Source organism: Callorhinchus milii, unplaced genomic scaffold, assembly GCF_018977255.1.
Source record: "Callorhinchus milii isolate IMCB2004 unplaced genomic scaffold, IMCB_Cmil_1.0 Scaffold12, whole genome shotgun sequence".
Taxonomy (NCBI): domain Eukaryota; kingdom Metazoa; phylum Chordata; class Chondrichthyes; order Chimaeriformes; family Callorhinchidae; genus Callorhinchus; species Callorhinchus milii.
Window position 1 is genome coordinate 12,875,704 of NW_024704753.1, and position 27,815 is coordinate 12,903,518.

The 27,815-nt window shown below is 40.0% G+C and overlaps 1 protein-coding gene across 3 annotated transcripts in view; it reads left to right on the forward strand.

Moving 5' to 3' along the window:
- LOC103176628 (twinfilin-2) overlaps positions 1-22,670 on the forward strand; it is a 57,352-nt gene extending 34,682 nt beyond the window's left edge. The window contains exons 5-10 of one of the 3 annotated variants that reach the window (XM_042339566.1): positions 6,296-6,400; positions 7,481-7,495; positions 17,239-17,364; positions 18,660-18,810; positions 20,063-20,184; positions 21,096-22,670. In XM_042339566.1, coding sequence (XP_042195500.1) covers positions 6,296-6,400; positions 7,481-7,495; positions 17,239-17,364; positions 18,660-18,810; positions 20,063-20,184; positions 21,096-21,269 — 693 coding nt within the window. In that variant the 3' untranslated portion in view covers positions 21,270-22,670. Of the gene's footprint in view, positions 1-6,295; positions 6,401-7,480; positions 7,496-15,555; positions 15,574-17,238; positions 17,365-18,659; positions 18,811-20,062; positions 20,185-21,095 lie in introns of all 3 variants that reach the window. The other 2 variants (XM_007890280.2, XM_007890281.2) reach the window with 2 other exon arrangements.
- The last annotated feature ends 5,145 nt before the right edge of the window (positions 22,671-27,815 follow it).

Genomic DNA, 27,815 nt, shown 5'->3' on the forward strand with positions numbered 1-27,815 from the left:
TTATTATGTTGAAGCTCTGGTAGCAAAGACGCACTGTAAAATCTACCATCTCTGTGGGACATCCTTCAGACGTGGCATTCGCTATACAAAATGTAATTTGCTAATTAAATTCCAGTGAAAAAACACCGTCTGATTCAATCTTCATAATCACAACAGCCTCAGAATTCAAACAGATTTGTGACTTCTCTGTGAGAAAGTACTCAATCCTATAATAATAATAATCCTTGCATTTGATATAGCGCCTTATAAAATCTTTGTGATGTCTCAAAGCGCTTCACAGAATATACTATAAAGTTGACTGTATATTTTGTGGGTGAAATACGGCTGCCAATTGCGCACAGCAGTGTCTCACAAACAGTCGTGGATTGAGTGGCCAAATTATTACTATTATCTGTGATGTGCTTTGATATTATTTGCATAGGTGCCCAAGTTAAGCAAGACAACACATAGAACTTGTCCACACCCAGGGTACAGAGCTTGTGACACTACTACATCAAAACTCTAAGACAACAACAACTTGGATTTATATAGTGCCCTCCACCCCGGACGGCGTCTCAGAGCGCTTTACAGTAATGGATCCCGGGACCGAGCCAGGGGGAGGGGGCGAAAGGTGACCAAAGCTGCGGTCGAAAAGAAAGGTCTTCAGCAGAGACGTGAAAATGGGAAGGGAGGGAGCGAGATGAAGGGAGTGAGGAAGGCAGTTCCAGAGCCTCGGGGCATAGGGGCTGAAGGCACAGCCGCCGAGGGTGGAGCGGAGGACTCGGGGGACGAGGAGAAGGCCAGACTCAGAGGAACGAAGGCAACGGGGGCTGTTTTGAGGAGAGAGGAGGTCAGAGAGCTAGAGGGGTGCAGAGGAGTGCAGGGTCTTGAATACGAGGGTGAGGATTCAAGCGGAGGTAGGAGAGCGGGTGGGGGTGGTAAGTGATTCACAAAGTGACGTTAGCATGACGTAACAGTTAATAAAATTTTTTTTTTTTTTAACCCAGCAACAGACAAGAGATGATGTGCTTTCAAAATTAAGAGAGCTAAAGCCAACTGGGAATGTAAAAAAAAATCTGCAACACCAACCAGAAGACCAGAAGGCTTTATTGCCTCCCTGGGGCTGGGGTGAAGAATGTCTCGGCAGGGCTAGAGGACAATTTAAAATATGAGGGCAAGGATCCGTTGGTGGTACTTCACATAGGCAGCAATGACATCGGTAGAGTAGGCCAAGATGACTTGAGAAGGGAATTTGAAGAGCTGCGGTCCAAATTGAAGTCGAGATCATCGAAGGTGGTAATATCAGGACTACTGCCTGTACCATACGACAATTGGTACAGGAACAAACAAATTAAGGATTTGAACGCATGGCTAAAAGAATGGTGCGGAACTCGGGTTTCTTTTTATGGGCCATTGGCACGAATATTGGGGGATAAGAGAGCTCTTTCGAAGAAAAGGGCTGCATTTAAATCATGCTGGGACAAATATCCTAGCTAAACAAATTAACAGGGAAATAAATAGGAATTTAAACTAGTAAAGGCTGGGAATATATAGGTAAGAGAAACCATAAGTTAGCATTAGAAAAAGTAAAGATGACAGTGCAGAATAGCATGCCAGATAATAGGAATATGTTAACTAGGGGTAAGAAGCTTGGCAAAGTAGATAAGGAATCAGAGAGTAGAGGAAATGGTAGGAAATTAAAATTTTTATATCTGAATGCGCGAAGCATTCGGAGTGAAACTGATGAACTAAAAGCACAGATAGACACATATGGGTACGATCTAGTAGCCATCACTGAAACATGGTTGCAAGGAGATCTAGGGTGGGAGTTAAATATTCCAGGGTTCTCAGTTTACAGGAAAGATAGGCACTGTGGGAAAAGAGGTGGGGGGAGGGGTAGCCCTGTTAATTAGGGATAAAATAAAAGCAGTGGAGAGGAAGGATCTGAAATCCGATGACCAGGAGGTCGAGACAATATGGGTGGAAATAAAAAATAATAAAGGGCAGAAAATATTAATGGGAGTGGTTTATAGACCCCCAAACAGCGATCACAATATAGCACAGGGTATCAATCAAGAAATCAGTGGAGCATGTAGGAAAGGTAAAGCGATAATAGTGGGTGATTTCAATCTCCACATAGATTGGGAAAACCAAATCGGCGAAAGTAGGTCAGAAGAAGAGTTCATTGAGTGTATGAGAGAGAACTTTCTGGAGCAGCATGCCGAGGAACCAACTAGGGGACAGGCCATCCTAGACCTTGTTTTGTGTAACGAAACAGGGCTAGTTGGCAGTGTAGGTATTAAGAATCCTCTAGGGCAGAGTGATCACAATATGATTGAATTCTGCATTAAGTTAGAGAGGGATATAGTTAAATCCGAGGCAAGTATTCTGAATTTAAATAGGGCTAATTTTGTAGGTATGAGGAAAGATTTAGGTAAAATAGACTGGAGAATAAGATTAAGAGGTAAAAATGTAGACCAACAGTGGCAAATATTTAAGGATGTAGTGCAAAATTCTCAGCGGTCGCATATTCCCTTGCGGAATAAGAGTACCACAGGGAAAGCAATTCATCCGTGGCTAACTAGAGCAGTTAGGGAAAGCATCAAATTAAAAGAAAAGGCTTATAAAACTGCCAAGAAAAGCAGCAAATCTGAAGATTGGGAGAGTTTTAGAAACCAGCAAAATAAAACTAAAAAACTCATTAAGAGCGAGAAAAAGGAGTATGAGGGTAAGCTAGCTAGGAACATTAAGTCTGATTGTAAAAGTTTTTACAAATATATTAAGAGGAATAGGCTAGTGAGGGTAAATGTAGGTCCACTTCAGTCAGAGACAGGAGAAGTTGTAATGGGGGACAAGGACATGGCAGAGTCCCTAAATGGGTACTTTGCATCTGTCTTCACCCTAGAAGACACAACAAGTCTGACATCAATAGAGATGCACCAAAGGGATAAGGACAGGGAGCAACTTAGGGAAATTTTCATTAGTAGAGAATTGGTGCTCGGGAAACTGTTAGCACTAAAAAGTGACAAATCCCCTGGTCCGGATGGCTTGCATCCCAGGGTTTTAAAAGAGGTAGCTTATGAGATAGTGGAGGCCTTATGTCTGATCTTCCAAAATTCCTTGGATTCTGGAACAGTCCCCATGGATTGGAAGATCGCAAATGTCACACCACTATTTAAAAAAGGTGGAAAGGAAAAGATGGGGAACTATAGGCCAGTTAGTCTCACATCAGTGATAGGAAAAATTTTAGAATCGTTGATTAAGGATGTGGTAGTGCGGTATTTAGGGAGCACAATATAATTAGGCCAAGTCAACATGGCTTTACAAAAGGGAAGTCATGTTTGACAAATCTCATAGAGTTTTTTGAGGATATTTCGAGTAAACTAGATAAGGGTGAATCAGTGGATGTGGTCTATTTGGACTTCCAGAAGGCATTCGATAAGGTGCCGCATAAAAGGTTAGTCCAAAAGATAAGGGCCCATGGAATTGGGGGAGCATATTAACGTGGATTGGGGAATGGTTAACGGGTAGGAAACAAAGAGTAGGGATAAACGGGTCCTTTTCAGATTGGCGGGATGTGACTAGTGGAGTGCCACAAGGATCAGTCCTTGGGCCTCAGCTATTTACCATCTACATCAACGATCTAGATGAGGACATCAAAGTTAATATATCTAAATTCGCGGATGACACAAAACTAGGAGGAAGTGCCAACACAGAGGAAGACATTAAAAAAATGCAGCGAAGAATAGATAGGTTAGGTGATTGGGCAGGTAGGTGGCAGATGAAGTATAATGTAGGGAAGTGCAAAGTCATCCACCTAGGTAGCAAAAACAGTAGAGCGGGTTATTTTTTAGAAGGGGAGAGATTGGAATGTGTTAGCGTCCAGAGGGACTTGGGTGTCCTTGTACACCAATCACAGAAAGTTAGTCTGCAGGTGCAGCAGCAATTAGGAAGGCGAACGGTATGTTAGCATTCATTATGAAAGGATTAGAGTATAAGAGTAGGGAAGTCTTGCTGCAACTGTATAGGGCCCTGGTGAGACCACACCTGGAATACTGTGTCCAGTTTTGGTCTCCTCATTTAAGGAAGGATGTACTTGCCTTGGAGGGGGTGCAGCGTAGATTTACTAGGTTAGTGCCAGGGATGAAGGGGATGAGTTACGAGGATAGGCTGACCAATTTGGGCCTATATTCTCTAGAATATAGAAGAATTAGAGGGGATCTTATAGAAACCTATAAGATCATCAAAGGGCATGATAGAGTAGATAGTGGGAGATTGTTTCCCCTGGTTGGAGAAACTAAAACCAGGGGTCACAACCTTAAAATCAGAGGCAGCCCTTTCGCACTGAGTTGAGGAAGAACTTCTTCACTCAAAGGGGGGTGAATGTATGGAACTCACTACCCCAAAGGGCTGTTGACGCTCAGTCTTTGAACATATTCAAGACTGAGATAGATAGATTTCTTATTGCAAAAGGGATTAAAGGATATGGGGATAAGGCAGGGTCAGGTTATTAGCTGGAGTTAGATTAGAAGATCATCCATGATTGAATGGCGGGGCAGGCTCGAAGGGCCGAATGGCCTACTCCTCCTACATGTTATGTTATGTAATGTCAGGGCAGTTTCTCGCATTGTTTTGTAACCTTGTCCCATCTAGGGAAAGAGCTATATTTCTAGATTATTTCATAACTGCCTCCACATGTCTAGCAGGAAAATGAAACCAGGTATTAACTCAAATGTAACGCAAAGTAAAGATAAATAAGATAAGGGAACCTGAGAGTTTAATGGATGTGGCACCTGGCCACTATTGTAGGAAGCTCAGTCTGGCAATACTTTTCAATTCAGATGTTTATTGGGCAGTCAGCCTGTTTTGATGAGTTGCTTTGATAGGAGATCAGTATTAGATTTCCATACCCGTTATACAAGATTAAGTCATAACGTGATATGGATACCTTTGATGGATCAAATTACCTTTTGCCTTTACATAGCTTCTTGCGTTTTTAGACATGCTGATAAAGCTATCTGTTCCCAATTACATTTCCATCACACATTTTCTGTTCACATTTTTATTTCAAATCTTTTAAACTTATTCATAAATCTAATCGCTTTGCTATTTTCAGATTTGATACGTAATACTTTGTACAGACCTGATGAGATAGGTGTGTAGCCTGCAACAATGCAAGCTGTTGCTGTTGTTGCATATTTGCAGCTTCTCTAGAATTGTCATCATCACAGATAATTTGCACTGGGAGAAACTGAAGTTCTTAACCTGTCTAGGGATGATTCTGGCATACCTATTGCACCAGGCTCCTGATGAGGAATAATTAAATATTAGTAGCTTTTAATATATCATTGCTCATGAAGCACGCCCGACTCCGCCACTACCTCACCCCTCAGGCCGCTGAAACTCTTGTTCATGCCTTCATCACCTCCAGGCTCGACTATGCAAATGACCTACTTGTCGGCCTTCTCAACTCCTCCCTCCACAGGCTGCAGATAATCCAGAACTCTGCAGCCCTTGTCCTCTCCCGCACCAAACTCCGTGACCCCATCTCCCCCATTCTCGCCCGATTCCATTGGCTCCCTATCCTTTAGAGGATCCAGTTCAAGATCCTGGCCCTCACCTACCCTACCTCTGCGAACTCCTAATCCCCTACCAACCTGTCCACTCCGTCCGCTCAGCCGGCTCCGGCCTGCTCCACATCCCCCAACCCACCCGCCCCACCATTGGCGGGAGAGCCTTCAGCCACTCTTCCCCCAACCTCTGGAACTCCATCCCCCAATCACTCCGCCTTGCCCCTCCTTAGTCTCCTTCAAGTACCACCTCAAGACCCTCCTCTTCGACCATGCCAGCGGTCACCTCCTTTCCCCTCCCCTCCCTTCTCCTTCCCTGACCCCAGCTCGGGTCTGAAATGCTGTACACTGCCCAGCACTTGGGACGTCCTCCTGACATGAAAGGCGCTATATAACTGTAATCTTGTTGTTGTTTAGATGTTATAAGTTGCTCTAAAAATGAAAGTGTCACAACTTTCTTAAATGAATCCCTATAGAATGACTATTATACAGTAAAACTCGCATAAGGCTGACCTGTATAAATTGTATAATCGCCTAAGTCGTACATCTGCCCAAGTCCCACCAAGGTTTTATATTCTATGCTTTGACATAACTCATGCTAAATAAATAAATCATATTAAATGTATGGTCCCAATTGATATGTTTTATAAGAGGTTTACTGTACAATTGAACTTTCTGTACTTTTGCATGTGTCAATTCTAGGACTATGATGACATGGTCTTAATTTTTTGATCTTTTTTCTGCAGGAAGACATTTGTTTTAGTGGCTATCAGAAATATGTCACTTCCTGTTCAGGGCCAGCACCACTTACATCAGCTGAGGAGGAGCTCAAGCAGATTAAGATTAATGAGGTAAGAATGCCACAGGGCCTATATCATTCACTCACCTGAAGTAAATTTTACTCCCAAGTAGTTTTACAGTCTAAATCCACTTTGTCTGTTCATCCAAGTTCATCTCGCACATCCAGAGTGGATTCTAGGAATACAATCAAGACTTAAATTGTACACCCTGGATGAAATGTGACCGTTTGAAATGTGCTCTCGTCACCTTTTAAAAATGGAGGCAGAGGTTTCTTTTTGTTTTGTAAAAAAACAATAATAAAATTGGTCACTTCAATCCATGACTGTTTGTGGGATACAATTGGTTGCTACGTTTCGCCCCAAAATATACAGTCAATTCACTTTACAGTCTATTCTGTGAAGTGCTTTGAGATGTCTAGAAGTGTGAAAAAGCACTGTATCAAACACAAGGATTATTATTATTCAAATCCTAGTCTGTTTCCGAGTTGAATGATTTCACCATTTCGTGGTGAGCAGAGGTAAGTAGTTTTCCTCAACAAATTGAAGCATATCATTCAAAATGATATTTAATACAATTCATCCAAACACCTACTTTCATGAAATTGACCCAAAAGGTGAAAGTAATTTCTGTAAAATGTTGCTGTGTGAGATGTGTATTATTTATTTAGTGATGTTCCAATGGACATGTAGCTCATGTTGAAAACCCATCTTGCTGAGTTGCTACTCTTTAAGTAACTGTTCTAATAGTGTGTTTACAAGAGGAACAATACTTGTCTCGCTCACTCTCTGGTTTTATTTTTCCATTTCCATGAGAAAACATCAGACCTCCATCCACCACTTCCTCTTTGTGGATAGTTATTGTATTGCCTCCCCCATACCACATTCTACATCACCATAATCCATTTGAGTCTGCATCACTTATTGTATTTCCGTTAATCATTGTGTATGGTTTTGGGAGCACATCCCAATCTTATAGGTTTGACCAATTACTTCCTTGTGAGTTAATTAACTATTTTCTTTTCTGGGTTGACTTATCTGCTCGTCATTCATGCAGTGCTGCTTCACAGTATTTCCAAATTGTCAAGAAAAAGCATTTATGTTGCTCTAGGTTAATAATACTATCTTTTGCAGGATAAAGTGATCCAGGTAAGTACCTCAACATTTACCATTTGGTTTACCTTGTGATCTTTTTGAAGTGAGCTTGATAAAGTCTAAATGAAATATGGAATAAGTAATTCCAAACAATGATAGGGTCAGAGCATTAGCAAGAAAGAGTTAAAAAGGATGGTTAAGTTTTTTTTGGATAAATTACTGTATTTGTAGTCTAGATGGGATCAATGTGATTGTTGCATGATCCTATCACACATTGCTGATTGATTACATCTAAAAGAATACATTCTGAATTAAGATAAAAATGAAGTTAGTCCTGCTGTTGATACAATTTATATTCCATCTCCCTATTATAGAATCACGGAGGAAATGTATAGCACAGAAGAAGGGCATTTGTCCCATCTTTTCTGTACTGGCTCTTTGAAAGAGCAGTCCATTCAGTCCAATACCTATACTTCTTCATACTTAGGCAAATTATTGCCTTTTAGGTATCCATGAGCACATATCAGCATATGAATCCTGGATCCTGGATCCCTGAATGAATCCCTGTAAAAATGGGAGTCCTGGCTGGACTGTCCATTAGTGTACTTGAGGTCTTGGGACATCCTCCTGACATGAAAAGTGCAACACAAATGTAATTTATTGTTTGCTTTTGTTGTTACTTCCTCCGTCTAGGAAGTGCACGCCTTCTCATTATGGCACAACAAAAAGAAATAAAGCACCTTTTACATCAGGAGGATGTCCCAATTTTCTGCCAGTTGCTTCCAAAATATAAAACCATAATGTGATTGGAAATGTTAGCCATTGTCTTCTAAAATGCCACCTGCTCAAAATATTATAAAGGGAGATAGACACTGACTGTTGTCTCGGGCTGCCCCTTATTTTCTAGTTTATGCTTAGGAAATACTCACAGATTGTAAATGAACATTGAAAGCATCCAATTCCACGATAGTGGTCCACTGATTAAGGAGTGCTGGTCGTTGCTCAAAATGGGATCTGTTTAATGATGCATTTGATATTTTATCACATCAAATGTACCCGGTTATGCTAATGATTGGTGCCTCCTAAATGACATTCAAAATGGTAATATCTGAAGGCTGGCAAGTGGACTAGGCTTGCAAATCAAGACTTTTGATTTCAGGTTGGCTTAATGCTGTCTTATAAAAGACTGAGTAGCTATTATCCTATTAACTAGGGGTCAAAAGATGGAAGTCTATTGTTTCTCAAGCATTATCACAGAGAGCAGCCTCCGTCTGGCACATCCAAATACATTCAGTGTGATAAATATTGAAGGTGTACTACATTAACCATAATATACTGAAGAGAGAATTGAACACAGAGTATGCCTACTCCCAGACTACTTCTGATCAATTTTAAAGCATCTAATACACACACATACACAAATAAAGCAGCAATAGTAAGCCCAAATATTTGAGGTGAATGTCATGAGACGTTTTTGTTTGTGCATTTTTAGCATTGCAGTTTATTTTACTCTTTGCAGTAGTTCTGACTGCATTAGCATGGTGGTGACTATTCAGTGGCATGGTAGAAATGTCTTATCAATGGCTATCACTTTTCTGATATTTGTTTGTGTTCTGCATGGGTTGTGATTGTTTTGTGTGTGTGTGTGTGAGATTGCTTAAGTCTAACATCAATGACCTAAAATATCTGTAACTAATTTCAAAACTGGAATTCAAAGAATAATTTCACAGGACGGGCCAAGCAATATCTAGGTGCCTCCCCATAGGTGAGGGAAAGGTAGTTAGGCACAACAGAGCCCTCAAATTCAGAGGTTGTATCAGTGAAGTATGGAAAATATTAAAATCTCCACATCCTACTTGATAGCTTTAAGTGAGTTTCCCAGTTTGTTTTACAACCATACCTTATCCCGTCCGTCGTCACCTCCCACCTCGACTTTTCAAATGCCCCCCTCGCCGGTCTCCCCAGCTCCACCATTCACAAGATCCAGCTGATCCAAAACTCCGTCGCCTCCATATTCGCCTGTACTTAACTGACACCCGTTCTGGTCAGGCTCCACTGGGTCTCTATTGCCGAACGGAACGGATCAAGATCCTCACACGCGTTTTCAAATTCAAATGCCCTGGTACCTCTCTTACCTCTCTGACCAGCTTACTCCCCAACCCGCTGCCTACACGTAACTGGCTCCTGCCTCCTGCATGTCCCTCATGCCCTCTGTTCCACCATTGGTGGCAGGGCTTTCAGTCACTACGCTACAGTCTGGAACATTTCTCGATCCCTCCGCCTTGTCCCTTCCTTCTTCACCTTCAGATCGCACCTGAAGACCTTCCTCTTTGACCGTGCCTACGGTTGCCTCCCCTTGGCTCAGCGTCGTGCTCTGTTTCCAGCTTGAGTCACTGCATAGAGATATGAAGTGGTAGTTCTGGGTCAGTCATTTTCTTCTTTTTCTCTGCTTCCCCCCTCTCCCCCCTCAAGCATGGAAACTTGAGAGACCATTTGTCTTGCTCACGACAACCAGGGCAGATTAGTAATTGAAGCAGGGATCTTTCTGGTCTATGTGACTCACTAATCCACTGACCTGTCAGGAGAGCATGTCGCCCATCTTCGTATAGTGAAAGAGTATTGGCAAGTAACCCACTGTATTTTTTGGAAGATTAAATAGCAATCTGCACATAACTTGCAAAGTTTGCTGCTTGCAGGTTTGACTAGGTTTGCGTTTATTAAACAATCCTTTCTGAATTTGAAGAATAAATATTTCACAATTGTGTAACATTTCCATGGTCTGTAGCTATTTAGAGCAAAGGTGCAACAGCATAGCCAGCTTTATTTTAATATCATTTGTATTTATATGTGCAAAACCATTATTATTTGAAAACAAATTCCAATGTGTTAATTTCTTTCATTTTCATTTTCACACTGCACCCTCTGGATTGGTTTGAATTGGAATTTCCTAATTGTCTGTGTGCATTTAAGAAACATTAAGACTTGCAACTAATTTTTTTTTGGGGGGAGGAGGAATCCGGATGACTATAAAGTGTATATTGGGGCCGATTCTCTCCACTTACATCAAAGGATCAATTGTAGCCTTGTGCTGTCTCTGTGTGAGCTATATTGACTATTATATTCTCAAAATCAGCATCTTGCAAATTTCCCCTTGTTGGAACTGAGATGAGGTGCAAGCACATACAGTGATTTTTAAAAGAAATACTACTTGCATGGCCCTATTAAAATCCTCTAATAAACGTATCCACTTTTTTAATAAAATATCTATAATCCTATTGTTCTGGCTGGTGATACCTGTCTTTTTTAAATATATAAATTTCTCCAACCCATTCTCCAACATCAAAATATTTCTGTAGTAGTCTTTCGTTCCCAACGTTGAATTGTCTCTTTCACTAAAACCGTCGTGGTTTTTAGTTTAAAACAGCAGAAAAGTTTAAATGGACTTTTGAAAATCGGCCCCTTTTGTATTTTATCAAGTTTGAAATAATGTGGTTGAGCTTGTGGTATTTCTATTTTTAAAATAATTAGTGTGTCCAATTATTTTCTCATTTTCTCCCCATTGGTGTGTGTATACCTCTGTTCCTGGTCCCCAGCCTCCTTTTGCTTGAATGTGGTTTCACAGGCGCTGGTTACCTTAGCAGTGAGTGTTGGCAGGCTACTCAATTGTAGCAATCCCTCTGCCTCATCCCCTCTTGCCTCCTTCAAGTCCCATCTAAAGACCTTCCTTCTCCACCGTGCCTTTAACCACTCTCCACCTCCCCCCTCCCCCCCACTCCTCCTGGCCCCAAGAATACATTTCTTAAGAAATACTGCAAATGAGACCCCATTATCCAGCAAGAATTAGCTCTGCAGTATGCAGCATTATGCTATGTGGGTTTTTTGATCTATGCAATATGTATTTGGAGTTTGCTATGTATAGGTATGTCTTTTTAACAAACTCAAATGAATTGTATTCATCCTAGCCTTATCTACAATTGTATACAGACAATAAAATATGTTGCAAGTAAATTACATTTCACCATTTTATTTTTCAACACAGACATAGTGGATTGAAACTGAGCTCTTGTTCAAAGGGTGGAGAAGGCAACATCATTGTATTAGATTTAGCCAATTTTCATCCATCTCATAAAGTTACTATTCAATCCCAGCTTTAACAGGCCAGCAGTACACTAAAAGTAAATGTGGTTACAGTCTAGTATCTACCATTAGTTGTTATTAGCACATTAATATTTGTCATATTGCAGTCATGAAACACACTCCTTGCTTAGCAGGTTGCTGCTTATGTTACATCCTGTGCTGAACATCCAGTGACCTAAATGACACAGAAGGCAGGTATTTTAGTGTGATCAGGCAGTACTTGGGAAGTGAGCAGACTGGCGCACATGCACAGTAAATGGGATCTACTCCGCAACTGTTGTTAATCACATTTGCACGAAACAAAAAGCACTGCATAATGGAGTGGTACTGTATACCATCTGTGACTTATTAAACACTCATGAAAACAACAAAGGGCAGTTTAAAGACCATCACAGGCCAAAACTTTATACCATTTCTCTTGAGTCCCTTTCTCACAGTCAGTGACTTGAATTGTCGTTTCAACTTGATGAAAAGTTCATTAAAAATTAAGTTCACCAATTATTAAAATGAGATAGTTTAGTCCTTCCAAAGACATGAGGTTATAGTCATTGATGTAAATGGGATGCATGGTCAAAGCCACCAAACACCAAAAATATTCGATTTTATTCATTTCCGTAGCATAAAACGTGTAATATCTAGTTGATATTGTTCCAGGTTCTCTTTGCTACTAAGAGCTTTGTGTAAAATGTTCTAGAACAAGGTGCCAGACTCATCTGGTCACAAGGGTCATTTAAGTTAACACTGTTCACTTGGTGGGTCCCACCATAAAAAAGTTATGCATAATACTGTACCTGAAAAAAATAGAGGGATTGTGTGTATAATTGCTCAAGTGCACCAATTTGTGCAAAACATTCCCCCCAATGTACAATTCCTCATCATCCAAAAAAACAATGCAAGCTATTGCTAAGTCTCAATAGACAATGCTGAGCTTCAATATTTAACTTAAATACCGAAATATAATGTCTTTAGCATCATTGAAACAAAAAATATTGGCAATGAAAATGCCATTTGGTACAATTATGAAATGTACCTTTCTATGAGTTCTGTCCAGACACTTAGCACTTGTGTACATGAGCATTGGCTACTTTTACTAATTCTGTGAGCTGTCATTGGCTTAATGGGAATGTCACTCATGCAATGCAGCAGGCACAGGTTTGAATATATGTCATTTTAGAAAGAGGAGGGTTAGTTTAAATAAAAATCACAGAACAGTATATCAATGCAATTTTAGAAACTAACAGGCAGGCAGTCAAATTTCACGCCACCCCTGCTCTAGCGTATTATCCCAGATAGGAGAGGCTAGAGAAGCTAGGATTATTCTCCTTGTGGCAGAGAAGGTTAAGAGGAGACTTAATTGAAGTTTTCAAAATTATGAGGGGATTTGATAGGGTGAACAAGGAGAAACTATATCCACTGGCGGGTGGGTCGGTAATCCAAGGACAGCGATTTACAATAGTTGTTAAAAGAAACAGAGGGGAGGTGAGGAGAAATTTTTCGCACAACGAGCTGTTCGGATCTGGAATGCATTGCCCAATTCGATAACAACTTCTAAGAGAGAAGTATATAATTATTTGAGGAGGACAAGTTTGCAGGGCTATGGGGAGAGAGCGGGGGAGTGGGATTGATTTGGATAGCTCTTTTCAAAGAGCCGGCCCAGACACAATGGGCTGAATGACCCCCTTCTGTGCTGTATAATTCTATGATTCCATGTGTGAAAGGAATATGCATGAGAAGCCACTGATGTATCAAGGTATGTACAGATACTGTCCACAGTTATATGTAGAACAGAGACCAAATACGTCAAATTGAAGATTTAATTTCCCTCTCGGTGCGAGTTGACAATCAATACATTCCCTATAATTAAAGTTATTTCCAGAGCTTGGGGTGGTCATCAAGGATGTTTTGCCCAGTATCTGCTGTGCAGTAAATGATGCTGACGTTGGGTGTGAAAAGTAGAAAAAAAGTTCCTTTCACAGTATTGATGTCACTACTAATGAAGACAACATTCACCTAAAGAATATATAGCTTTTCAGACAAATTATCTGTATTCAGCAAATTGCCATAGGCTAATATGTTAATACCACCGCAGAATAAAACTTGTGCGATAATAAGAGATGTTACAGTACCTAATGAGCGTTAATTTCTTCTGGATTTTGATTACATTTCCTCACCCTTTTTTGTATTCCTTTTTTTTGTGCTCTAACCAGTTAGCTACGTTGGTGCTTTCCTCCAACTACAAGGTACACATGGCCTGTTAAACATTCAGTCCAATTAGATCAACAACATTCCTCCTGAAGATGATCACCAAACTGTGCCTTAATGTAGGACAAATGAACCTGTTTTTCATCGTATAGGTTCCTGCTACAACAATTTGCAGTTTTACAGCGCCCTTATAGCATCTGACGCCAATCCAGGGGAAGGTGAAATGGGCCAGTAGTTTGGAAGGTTAGAGGGATCAAGGGTTGTATTTTTGAGGAGGGGAGTGATGATAGCAGTTTTGAGGAGGAGTGGGATTGAGCCTGAGGAGAGGGACTGGTTGACTATGTTGGCCAGCTGGGGGCAGAGGAGGGGAGTTGAATGACCAGCAGCTGGGTGGGGCGTGGAGTTGAGGCAGCCGATAGTGGACCTCAGCGATCAATGATGATAGTTGAAAAGGAGGAAAGAGAAATGGGAGCAAAGCAGTGTAGAATGTGGGCAGTGGTAAGAGCTGTTACAGAAAGAGTGAGTTATGTAGAAGGCATTGGCGGAAATGCTAGGAGACAGAGGGGAGTGAGAGGAGGCAGCCAGGTGGATGTTTTCTGTTGTTGAGATGAACAAGTCCTCTTTGTACTTGGCAATAGATGAGAGGATCGAATGTGCTGAGGGAGCGTGTGAAGGAGGTGATGAGTGATGGAGAACAGCACTTTGGGGTTATTTTTGGCCTCCAGAATGGCCTGGGAATAGAAAGCGGTTTTGGCCAGTGAGAGAGAGGTGGTAGGTATGAAGAAGCTTGAGCCACATCTGGTGGTGACCTGTGAGGCTGGTTTTGTGCCATCTGCACTCAAGCATCCGGGTTTGGATTGGGATTCTTGTATTCTATGTACAATTGTCAAATTGATGGATTTTTTCAAAAAAAATTACAGCAACCAACTGTTTTCTGAAGTTCAATGTCATAGGCCATGTATAATCTTGTTCCAGCTTTAATCCATGTTCTATGGATTTTTACTCCCACAGTTCATTGCCTTCTTAGTCTAATAAAATAAATTAAATGTTACTTAAATTATTATTTAGGTATTTCTTAATAGGATTCCTTAATAAGGAATCCGAGTTATACAAATGGGGACGCCTACAAGCTCTCATGATATCCCAAAAGGTCTCAACTCTCTACACAATCTCAGAGCACAGTTGCCACAGGTTTAAGTAATTCTTTTTGTATATAAATTTTATGTGTCCAATTATTTTCTAATTTTCCTCTCCATTGGCCCCATCCTCATCATACTGGAATGTGGCTCTAAAGACGCTGTTTGCCCTCCAATACCCCATCCAAGTAGTTACTGTTTGTGGTGTGACCGCTTGACTAAATGGACTACTCTACTATAGAGGGCATCACAGCTGAGACTGATCTCTCCTCACCTGACTGCCACACTCAGGACCAGTGGAGGATGATAAAGAGAGACTAAGATCAGACCTGCTTCCCTGCCATAATCCTGGGAAAGCTAGAGCCAGTTTATCTCCCTATTCAGGCTTGGCTAACGAAACAAACTCAGCACAGACCGGGATTCAAACCAGCAGGATCACGGACTGTAAACTGCAGGTCCATCGAGGCTGCCTTGAAACTAATTCTAAAGGAGTCCCCATTTGTGCGATTTGGGTTTCTTATTAAGGAACCCCATCATTAAATTCCACAAAATTCCATTATTCTTCCACTGCCTTTCTACTTTAGAGATTTTCTGTCAACTTTTTACTTCTTCATTCTTTTGCCCTTCACATGCTTTCAGGATTCTAGCGGCACAATGGTAGGCCTTCAGTTCTTGGTGTTTGTTTGTGTTGCTTTATTTGTTTGTCTGGAGTTGTAACATTACCGAACTATTCAGCATTATGCAGCTGTTAACTGAAAATGAGTGAATTGTTTCCCAATGCATTCAGTTTAAAAGCTTCAACTAAAATGACTCTACTCTTCATCCAGCCAGCCTTAAACACTTGTCTATTCCCAATTTACTATTTGGAAAATTTGCCAGCAGCTCCTCTTTCTGTCCAGTTTTCATACCTTCAAAGACAAAAGCTGTGTATTTTGCAGCATATACACCTGTGAAGGCTACACTGGTACATAAATTGGCTGAATTAGTGCCTTGATGTACAGTGGGAATGACCTGATGGGTCTGCAACCTAATCATTGGTAAAGCTTTCTCACTAATCATATGGGTTAAGGTGTTCGATGTTTCATGTAATATTAATTTCCTAAGTTTCGCGCACCCAGTTTAAAGCTAGAGCATTGGTTTCTCTCCTGAACAATGCTAATTTAAATGTAAGTATTATTTCATAACTGCAGCAGAAAATTTGCAGACAATTATGGATGAGGAGTTCTGTTATTTTTACCAAGTCTGATTGCATTAGGAAATCTTTCTTTATTTTAAATTTCCTTTTTTTAACAGTTTAGTTTCTTCTCCTCATTACTATAAAGTTACATATATTGTATACAAGTTTTTATATACCAGTAAATAGAAATTCCATTTTTTACCAGTTTTCTCCCTTGCATTTTCAAAGTAGTTAAAAGGCATCTAACCTCTAAATATTTATTTCTCTCTACTATACAAAAATACAAATAAAAGCATCCATCCAAATTAGTGTTGTAGAACAATGTTTAAAAATGGAACACCTGCTAAGGCACTATATCAAATGCAAGGATCGTTATTATGTACTTGTTAGCTTCATCAACCACTAAGAAATGACTCAGATAAACTCAAACCTAAATTCACTAATTGTTTATTGAACCTGTTTATTGTTCTGCATCTCATTTGAAAGATAGTTTTATTGTACAAGAAACACATGATCTTGTGGCACATAGCAGAAGAAGTAAAGGATCCAGGGGAATCCTGATTAAAGCATTATTTTCCAACTGTTTACGCTTGGATTAAGATTATTTTGAACGAGATAGTAAAATGTGTCTGCCTGTTCAGGTAGATGTTACATCCCATTGGTTTTGTTTGCTACAAAATACAGTCATTCTATTTCACAGTATATCCTGTGAAATGATTTGAGACATTCTCCCGATGTGAAAGCTGCTATATCAAATGTAATGATTATAATAATTATTATGGCAGTATTCCAAAAGTGAAGAGTGTTTCTCCAGGTGCCCTAACCAATAATCCCCCAGAAAAAAATTGATCATTCACTTCGTGACTATTTGTAGGACATTGTTGCCCGCAAATTGGCTGCTGCGTTCGCCTTCAAAGAAACAGTCAGTACACATTACAGAAAACTCTGAAGCACTTTGTGCATTTTGACGTGATATGAAATGATATCCAATGCAAGAATTATTATTTCTGTTACATGACTCAGGATTCCCATTGAATTTGAATTGTGTCCTTGGATGAGTCTCATGTTTATATTGTTGGATGAGAGAGGAATAAGATGGTTTTGCTACAGTTTGCATAAGCTCCATGTTTTTTTTACCGTTTCAGGTTAAGACTGAGATCAGTGTTGAAAGTAAGCACCAGACAATGCAAGGTATTGCATTTCCAATCCAGGAAAGTGCCATTAAGGCACTACTCTTACTTAAAGATCGGAAGATAAATTACATCCAGCTGGTATGTAATATCCTTTGCACAGCTTCTAACTTCATTAAATTAATTTCAGATTGATAAGGATATGTAACAAAATAGGTGGTATATTATTCTGGTGAATGCTTCAAGTAGACTGTATGGTATGACTGTATGGCCTTTTATTGGAACACCTTAATTATAAATGTTAACACAATGTTACTTACACTTATTATTTAGTTCAATCAATACTATCATAGATAGTTACATGTGGAGGAGCAGAGAATTTAAATCATCTTTAGTTTCTGACAACCTCCTTGGATAAGAGAGCAGGGTTGTGTTTGCTATTGAACGCACTTCAAAAGGAGAGCAAAAAAAAACTTCACTTTTTTCCCATACTTCGGTCCCAATTTCCTGTAAGCTATATCATACCAGTGAACACTGCTCACTCTTGCACATACTTCATCTTTTCTTTCAAATGTGGAGTCCTGTATCTCAGTGGTTAGAGCACTCAACTCGCAAGTGAAAGGACCTAGGTTTGATTCCCAGGCAGGGTGAAACATTGGGCAAGTTTCCTTACTCCACACACCTCTGTTTACCTAGCAGTAAGTAGGAACCTGGTTGTTAGTCGATTGAATGATCGCTTTTCCGGGGGTAATAAATCCTTAAAAAAATTTAATTTGGTCACTCAATCCACAACTGTTTGTGGGACGCTGCTGTGCACAATTGGCTGCCGAGTTTCGCCCACAAAATATACAGTCAATTTACTTTACAGTATATTCCGTAAAGCGCTTTGAGACGTCTCGAAGACGTGATAAGGCGCTATATCAAATGTAAGGCTTATTATTATTATATGCACAGCGAGCTAGTCAGACCTTCCTGCATATTCACCCCAAACTTTATTAGCAGAGTTACTGTTATCTTGTGATGTCTTTACAATACTTGTTTTGTCCACAGGTCTGCAGAAATAACAAAACACATATCAAATAATAAGGTAGATAGTGAAATAAGTGGCAGTAGCTTTGTGTTCTTTAGGTGACATTTCCAAAATCTCTAACCAAATATGAGAACCTTTCCTTACAAAAGAATATTCATCCACAAAACAGTCACATCACTTTACAGCATATCCTGTGAAACACTTTGAGAGTGCTTGGCGACACGATAAGGTGCTATATCAAATGCAAGGATTATTGTTGTTATGATATGGTTCACGTTTTTCTCCACTTGTGCTTCTTCAGTAATAATGTACATGAGTAAAACTTCCTACTTAAAAATAAGATTCCTTCGAAGGTTTTTTTCTTTAGCTGTATTGATTTGTTTTAAATTTCCCACTTCACTACCAGAAACTGGACATACAAAAGGAAACCATAAACCTGGTGCACACAGATCCCACTGAAGTCTCAGATCTGTCAAGGAGAATCCCGAATAATGCTCCCCGCTACCACTTTTTCCTCTACAAGCATTCACATGAGGGGGACTATCTAGAATCTATTGGTAAGAGCAGATGCCTCGAACTGAGAGCAAAACCCTGGCATCTTGTCTATATAATAAAACTTACCTAAGTCTGATCTGTAAAAATCATATAATCACCTAAGTTATACATCTGCCCAAGTGCCGTTCAAGAGTTTATATTCTCTGCAAGTTTGACATAACTCATACTTTGCATAAGTCATATTAAATGTATGGTCCCAACTGATGCAACTTATGTGAGGTTTACTATATTGTGAAATGTTCCCAGAGGAGCAGCAAGTTCAGCTGAATCTGACCTGATATTTCAAATTTGTCTGTTTTTACATTTTTTTAAATTTCAATTTCCTCCTGTTTCTCTTCTCCCACCCCTCCCCACCGATGTCTACATTCAGTAATGGTGAAATGTTCAGCATCCATTACTTTGGTTTTGTTGGCATGGATTTAATTTTATGGAGCTGTTAGTCTATATATATCTTTAATTATAGATGATAAAAATCAAATAGAAGGGCATTAATTTAATGGGTTCAGATGGTATCTGCAAATTATATGGGGTCACTGTTGTATCTTACAGTCATTCGAAACCTACATTTAATTACTTGCTGCCAGACAGCTGTAGTCTAATCTGCAAGATTTTGCGTTGTGAACTGCAGATTCTATCTCTAGTCTCAGAATGATGGGCATTTTGGTTACTGCTGGGCTGCCTGCCCAATCACTGTTCATTAAAGGCAGCTTGGTCCTCAGTACAGATGGATTAGTCCTTTTGGAATGGAAATGGGTCTCTTATTTGGCACAAATGTAGCAGTTGTCATAGTCCTGCAGTATATTGATTAGTGGTTTGATTCCCGGGCGGGGTGAAACCTTAGGCAAGCTCCACACGCCTCTGTTTACCTAGCAGTAAGTAGGAACTGGATTGTTAGTCGATTTGCAGATCATTTTCTGGGAGTAATAATCCCTTAAAAAACTTTTTTTAACTGTTTGTGGGACACTGCTGTGCGCAATTGGTTGCTGTGTTTCGCCCACAAAATATACAGTCAATCCACTACAGTATATCCTGTGAAGCGCCTTGTGATGTCTCGACGCTGTGATAAGGCGCTATATCAAATGCAAGGATTATTATTATTATAAGGAGCAAATATAATATTGGTATAATGCAGTGCCAATGCTCAGAAGGTAGTTTATAGGGTGGCAGAGAGGGATTGCAATTCTTAGTCAATGAACTCTGTAATTCACCTGTACCTGCCTATTCTAACCATAATGGATATACTTCTTTTTCTAGTGTTCATCTACTCCATGCCTGGTTACAAGTGCAGCATCAAGGATCGAATGCTGTACTCCAGCTGTAAGGGTCCTCTGCTAGAAGTAGTGGAGCAGCAACTGAAACTGCAAGTTATCAAGAAGGTAGTCTCTTATTTTCTATCTGGGTACTTGTATAAATTGCAGGATTAAATCCAATATTATCTATTTCGGGAGTTATTGAACCTTGCGGACTTCCTAGCAATGATCAAAGCAAGTTATCGAGTGCCGCCTAAACCTATCATTTTATGTAATGTGAGGCTTTGTCTCTTGGCCAATATGCCCTTTTCTGTCACTATTTTAATCCCACACATCTTCATGGAAGGTGTTGCAGTTCCAAACAATAGAAGGAAGTCTCAAGAAAGGAATAAAGAACTTTCATCCAATATTTTTAGCTGTAGTTTGTGAGCTGTTCTTTACAGAATATATGGATATTGAATTTCAACAAGTTGTACAGTGGTGAACGGCCGAGCACCTTCTCCCCTCAAGTCTATACCAACGCACTGTCCAGCTGGGATAACTGGAAAGGTATCAGGCACAATATTAATTGTTCCCTACCTAGTGCTGTGTCATCCAAGATTAGGACACGAGTCATTGACCTGTGACAACAATAATTTGCATTTATAAAGCGTCCCTTACTCAGGGTAGCGTCCCACAGCTTCTGATCTGTATAAATTTTTAATGCAGCAGACATTTTTCCCTCTGTTCTCATGTTGGATTGCTGTTCGTGCGGCCCTCAGATTGCTAAAGCAGAGGCTGTTCTTCATATGTGAGTCTACGCTGTCAGTATATGAGCAGGTTATTTATTTATAGATTGCATCATAGTAAAAACGCAATCCTGTCCTCACTTGACATCAACTAATGCCCGTTTCTCAGCAGCGGTCAGTGAATTGCAATCAGCCTGGCATACTGAGTCTCTGTATGTTGTAAATTGATAATGGAATGAGAACATGATCCCTCCAAACGCAGCAGGTCAGCAGGTAAGGTAGGTAATGTTTGAAATTGTTCTTTTCCAGTTGGAGATAGACGATGGAGGAGAGTTAACAGCAAATTTTCTTTATGAAGAAGTTCACCCTAAGCAGCACGCCTTCAAGCAGGCTTTTGCAAAACCCAAGGGACCGGCGGGGAAGCGAGGAATGAAGCGGATTATCAGAGGACCCGGGAATACAGAAAATGGAGAGGACTTTTAAACCCAGAACCAAAGGAAATCAGGATTCGAAACTTTGAACTTTATACTGATTAACACTGAATTTAAATCTTACACTATTAGGATACTGATTTAAATCAGATCAATCTCATTTTTATGCCTTTCCTCCCCAACTAATGTTATGCACCTTTTTTGAATTTTACCTTTAATTGTGTTTTCCGCTGTTCGTTACAGAATGTCTGGGAGAGCTTTAGGTGTGTATACAAAATTGCCATGATATCATGCTATGGAAACAAATAGTTGAGTCTGTTTGCCAGGCAATTGTTACATGGCAGCAATCTGAAATCTAATCCCATTTTGCACTTGTGAAAAGATTATGTAGGGATTAGATGATCCCACTCATCCCATGTGTTTACTGAATACACTACATTTATCCCTGAGCAAAAGGATGCAGCGTACAGTGTTCCACATTCGCAGGGAATTGATTGTGATGCTTTTTACGGTTTGGCTGAGATCAGCCAAATAAAACGTCCAAATTAAAGCTGAACAAATTGATTTTCTTAAGAGCAGAAGATATTGTCTGTGGTCTGAGAAATCCAATCTTGGAATGACGTGACTGGTATTGGGGATGGAGATTGTGATTTCAAAATGTCAAAATAATAAATTCTAGAGATTCTAGAGTTTGAATATTACGAGATTGGTGTAAAAGCCAACAAAGTAATGCATTAGGGGATTGAACGCATGGTCTGTGACCTCTGAAAACATCACCAACTTGTCCGCTCCCTCCACTCTGCACAGGGCTGCTCAACGTCCCCTGCCCTGCCTGCTCCACTATCAGTGGTCAGATCTTCAGCCTTTTTGCCGCCACCCTCTGGAACTCCATCCTACAGTCCCTCCCCCTCGCCCCCTCCCTTGCTTCCTTCAAGGCCCGTCTCAAGACCTTCTTTTTCGCCGTGCCTTTGGTCATCTTCCCACCTCCTTGTCCACCACACCTCTGATCCCAGTCCCAGCTTTGTTGCAAACCCCTCATTTTCTAACACCTTGGGACAGCCTCCCGATGTGAAAGGAGCTATATAAATGCAATTTCATGTTGTTGTTGTCGCATTGGACATCTTGATACTTAAACACGCTCCACCGTCTTGTCAAGGATTTGACCCCTTAACCACTACTAGACTGACGGACTCTCTGGGGCCTATTTTATGCTTATAATACCTGTGGATTGGGGGAAAGTTGAATGCACAGCACCGACTGCCATTGAAAATGAACATGTACATATAATAATCATAATTCTTATGATAATCCTTACATTTGATATAGTGTCTTTCACATCGGCAGGACGTTTCAAAGCCCTGTAAAGCATTTACTGTAAAGTGTAGTGACTGTGTATTTTGTAGGCAAATGCCTACATCTATGTGATGTAATAAAAGGACATCCCCTCCCATTATATTAGTGTGAAGTTTTATTCACAATGGAAATAGCATTATGCTTTGATTTAAAGTGAGAGATGCCCAGTGAAGGCCGGATTGGGACATATTCCATTTTATGGAAGCAGAAGAGGAACTTGGGTCAGTGTTCACCTGAATCAACAACAAATTACATTTGTATAGCGCCTTCCACGTTGGGAGGATGTCCCAAGATCCTGGATCTTATTCAAATCTACCGTCTGCGTCTGAATCTTGTTTTCTTTTGGCCTGTGAAAAGATGCAAGTCACTATAAACTCACATCATGTTAAGTTAACTCACTCCAGTTTCACAATATACTTTGAGGGTAGCTGTAATTGGAAATAATATTAGGGGAAAAGTCAGAATTTTATAGTTTGTGGAGTGCAAACCACAGCTTGTGATGTTTGCACTAAAACTAAAAGATAATTCTCAGTAATTCAGTTGTTGTTCAATTATATTGGATATCGGGGGAGGGGGGGGTCACTTATCCTGCACCTTTTGTTGATTTTTCTCTTCAAAGTGATTCAAAAAGACAGTAAATGAACTTCATGTATGTCAGATCATTTTGTAAGTCTAATACCATCATAGGTCTGCAGGACTAATTACAGAGGGTAGCAAAGATCTAGCTGCCTAAAGATAATGTACTCTGTGCAGTATTAGGAATAATCTAATGGTGACTGGCTTCTTTTGCAGACTGAGGAACTAACTTACATGAAGAAAGACAACGTACCTTGTGATTCAGTAGCTGAATGCACCTGATACTCTGTGAGTGAGTCACTTAGGAGTAGCAAATGAGAAGTGGTGGAGGTTAAATAAATAATGTGATAGAGTCTCTCCTGCTGCCAGTATAGATAAACATATTCTCATTACAACCTAAGATGCTGGTAGTTTTCAGGATAGCTCAATGAGCTCACTGCAAACACTGTGTGGTTTTAGCTGGTTAGACTCCAGCAGTTACCCCAACCCTCACTCTGGGGTCCCCCAGCTTTGTCTCTTGCCATCCTGCGCTTAATACTTTCCGGAATCCCTCCAGGGAGAAAGTGCTCATTCCATTCTAACAATCTATCTCTGGAATTCCCACGTGTAGGTGGGAATCATGGAATTCTCAGTTTGGTTTGGATACTCTTTAATTCTGGTGATGGGTTCCCACGTGTCAGACATCCGGCTAATTTTTTTAAAAAGCAAAAGTAATGTGAACACCTTTATTCTGGTACCAAAAGTGTTTACTCTCTGAGCCACTGCAGAACCTTATGAACCAGATGTTTCTCCATGTGGATTTCAGGCCAGATTGACCAGAATATAGCCCCATATAAACAACTTAAACCCAAATAATAATAATAATAATCTTGCATTTGATATAGCACTTTTCGGGTCATCTCGACGTCTCAAAGCACTTCACAGAATATGCTGTAAAGTGAATTGACTGTATATTTGTGGGCGAAACGCGGCAGCCAATTGCGCACAGCAGTGTCCCACAAACAGTCGGAGATTGAAAATGACCAATTTATTATTGTTTTTGATTTTGGAGGGATTATTATTAGGCTCTGTGTGGAGTAAGGAAACTTGCCCAAGGTTTCGCCCTCTGCCTGGAATTGAACCCAGGTGTCTCGCATACAAGGCGAGTGCTCTAACCACTGAGCTACAAGACTCCACAATGTATTTTAATGTAATTAAAAGGCATGCACAGCAAGAAAATTGTGAGTTCAAGTTCTATGTCAGGGGCCAGATAGGCTGATCCTCCATTGCAGTGTTGTGGGAGCACTCATTGTTATAGGTGCTACCTTTCAATGAGATGTTATACTCAGGTCCTGTCTGCCTGTTTAGGTGGACGTTAAACTACCCATGACAATATTTGAAAAGGAAACAGTTTCTCCTTGTGTCCTGGTCTAGTGTCCTCCAGTTAAATTGGCCATTCACCTCCTGACTGTTTGTGGCAAAATTGTTATTTGCAAATTTGCTGCCTACAAATACACTTAATATTTACTGTGAAGTACTTTAAGGCATTTCAACATTATAAATTGCTATATCAAATTCAAGTTTGATCATGATTTCAGTAATAGGAGGGTAAAAAAGCAACCGCGTTGTGTAATCACCCCTCATTATGTTCATTTTGTTTTCAAAAATCACGTTTTTTTTATTCTGAAAACCCTGTTTATAATAAGTCTCACTGCTTCAAATTCTTGATTTGATTCTACTTTCTCTTATTCATCACCGGTACCTGACCAAGGTATGATTTGAGAAGCGAGTGGAGTTTATGCTCGTCAACATTCCTCCATTAAAATTAGTTATTCACTTCATGAGTGTTTGTGATGCTCACATTTTCTTCCAAAAACTGTCACTACACTTGACAGTAAATTAAAATGCTTTGAAAATGATCAGCTTGCTAATATGTGTTAATATGCAGGCTCTTACTATTTATCTTACCCCAAAGTTTGGCAGAATTTTACATAACTGTAATGAAACAACAAAACAATACATAAAGATATAAGATGTTAAACCGAGGTCCCATCTCCCAGGGTCCTGGCAAAAAATCCCACAGATGAAATAATAATAATAATAATAATTGCATTCGATATAGCGCCGTATCATCCCGTTGAGATGTCTCAAAGCGCTTCACAGAACATATTGTAAACTGAATTGACGGTGTATTTTGTGGGTGAAACAAAATTGGCCATTCACTTCATGACGATCTGTGGAGACATTGCTATGTACAAATTGTCTGCTTTACAGTAAATCCTGTGAAGCACTTTGAGACACATCGACAATGTGATCGTGGTATATTAAATGNAAAAAATATTAGTATCTATTCCATCAGATTTTAGATTGATACTTCTCCATTACCCACAATTTATGCATATTCAATATTTTTAGGGGGTAAAGTTACATTGTTCGTTCAGTGGCTTAATTACTGGAATATGGAAATATGGAGTCCTGTAGCTCAGTGGTTAGAGCACTCGCTTTGTAAGCAAGAGACCTGAGTTCAATTCCAGGCAGAGGGCCAAACCTTGGGGAAGTTTCCTTACTCCACACAGAGCCTAATAATAATCCCTCCAAAACCAAAAACAATAATAAATTGGTCATTTTCAATCTACGACTGTTTGTGGGACATTGCTGTGCGCAATTGGCTGCCGCGTTCACCCACAAATATACAGTCAATTCACTTTACAGTGTGTTCTGTGAAGCGCTTTGGGACGTCCTCCCGACGTGAAAAGCGCTATATCAAATGCAAGGATGATAAATAAAGGAATGCTTAAGACACATATTAACATGGTGACCTGTTTGTAAGAGGCTTCCATCCTCTTTAAAACGCAGGTGAATTGCAATGATCACGAGAGGTTCAAATGAAGAAAGCCCATCAGTCAGCTTGGGTTCAACTGTAAAAATGTATGACTTTCTATCCGTGGACATCAATGTATGAAAACTTTATTGCTGGTCTGTCAATGATCCAATAAATTCTGTCCCCTTTCCCTTACGAGGAAAGCCTGACCCCTGGTGGCCAATGCACACAACAACAGCGAGGAGGAGAATTATTTTGCTGTACAGTATTAGGTGGTGTTGCTTCCAGGGATTGGGGAAATCCTCAGAGTTAAGTGCCCCTGGAGCAAACCAACCAAGCCACCTCATTAGTACTGCACCTCAACTGTTATCGGCATTGGCTGCACTAATATAAACACCACATCTAATGTTTATGATCACTGAAGCTCAGAGCGCCATATAACAGCAATACGTTAATGAGTGAGATTACTAGTAATAGTGTGAACACGACTAATAATAACTTTGGAGTTTTTGGGTTATTCATTTGAAATCATTTACTACATTTAGCACTCCTCCACCTCTCTCATCTGTTATACACACTCTCTGTCTCATACTTACAGATCCATTAGTTATATTCATCTAATTCTAATAACTCTTAAGTTTCTGCAAATCCGAGGATTGATTTCTTCAAAATACTCTCATTTTGTTGCTCAATGTTTTTACAAACCTGTTCTGACATCAAACTGGTGTTGAAGTAAAAAGAGTCTGAATCAGGTAAAGCAACCCAGTACCGCAGTCCTCAACTGCATAATGATAGGAGACAGAAACCTTGATGGCAAGAACTGAAGAGGTAAAATCATACAATTTTGCACATTTAGTGTTCAAAGCTAAAGTGTGTTCCAGGTTTTCAAGTGCTCTCTCTTGGCAGCTTTAGAATCATAGAAACATTCATACAAACATTGAAATGAGTTGTCAACCATTGTCAGAGGTGTAGTCTCTAGGTTAACAAGGTAAACTGATAAAGCATTATTTGCCAAGTTTTTGTGCTTGAATCAAGATTGCTTTGAATGAGACATTAAACCGAGTTCCAGGCTGCTGTTCAGGTGGATGTTAAAGATCCAGATAAAATTAGTGATTCATGCTGTTTATTGGGCATTGCTGTGCTCAAAGTAGCTGCCAGATCCACCTCCAAATTTATAGAAAACCTCTGAAGCACTTTGAAACACTTTCTTGATGTTAATAGGTGCTACATTAAAGGCAAAGCACCATTAACCTGTATGTTTGGGTCACATCTGGAGACCATCCCAAAACGTTTCACAGAATATACTGTAAAGTGCAGTGACTGTGTGTTGGCAAACTCAGCACATAATATTTGTATTTATTTTCAGCACAACCGGAGGCGGTTCAGTTTTTAATGACGTCACTGGCCCCTATACGTTCCAATCATGGGATATCCTTACACTTAAACCTCACATGTACAGAAATGTATTAAGCAAGTTTCCTTATTCCATACGCCTCCGTTTCCCTGAAGGTAAGTAGAAATCTGGTTGTTTAGTCGATTGGCGCATTATTTTCCGGGGGTTATAATACCTTCAAAAAAATAAGTTGGTTACTCAATCCACAACTGTTTTTGGGACACTGCTATGCACAATGGACTGCCGCATTTTGGCCAAAAAATAAGGTCAATAAACTCTACAATATATTCTGTGAAGCACTTTGACCACAGATGGTGGAAATAATGCCTACAGAAGGGGGAAAACCAAATGATCAACTGCAGCTGGGTACACACATAGATTCAAGTTAAACATGCAAATATCTTGCAATGGACAAGAGAGCTGAGTGTGCATGATACAAATAAGCCTCGCATACCGGGGGTGGGGTTTGTACAGAT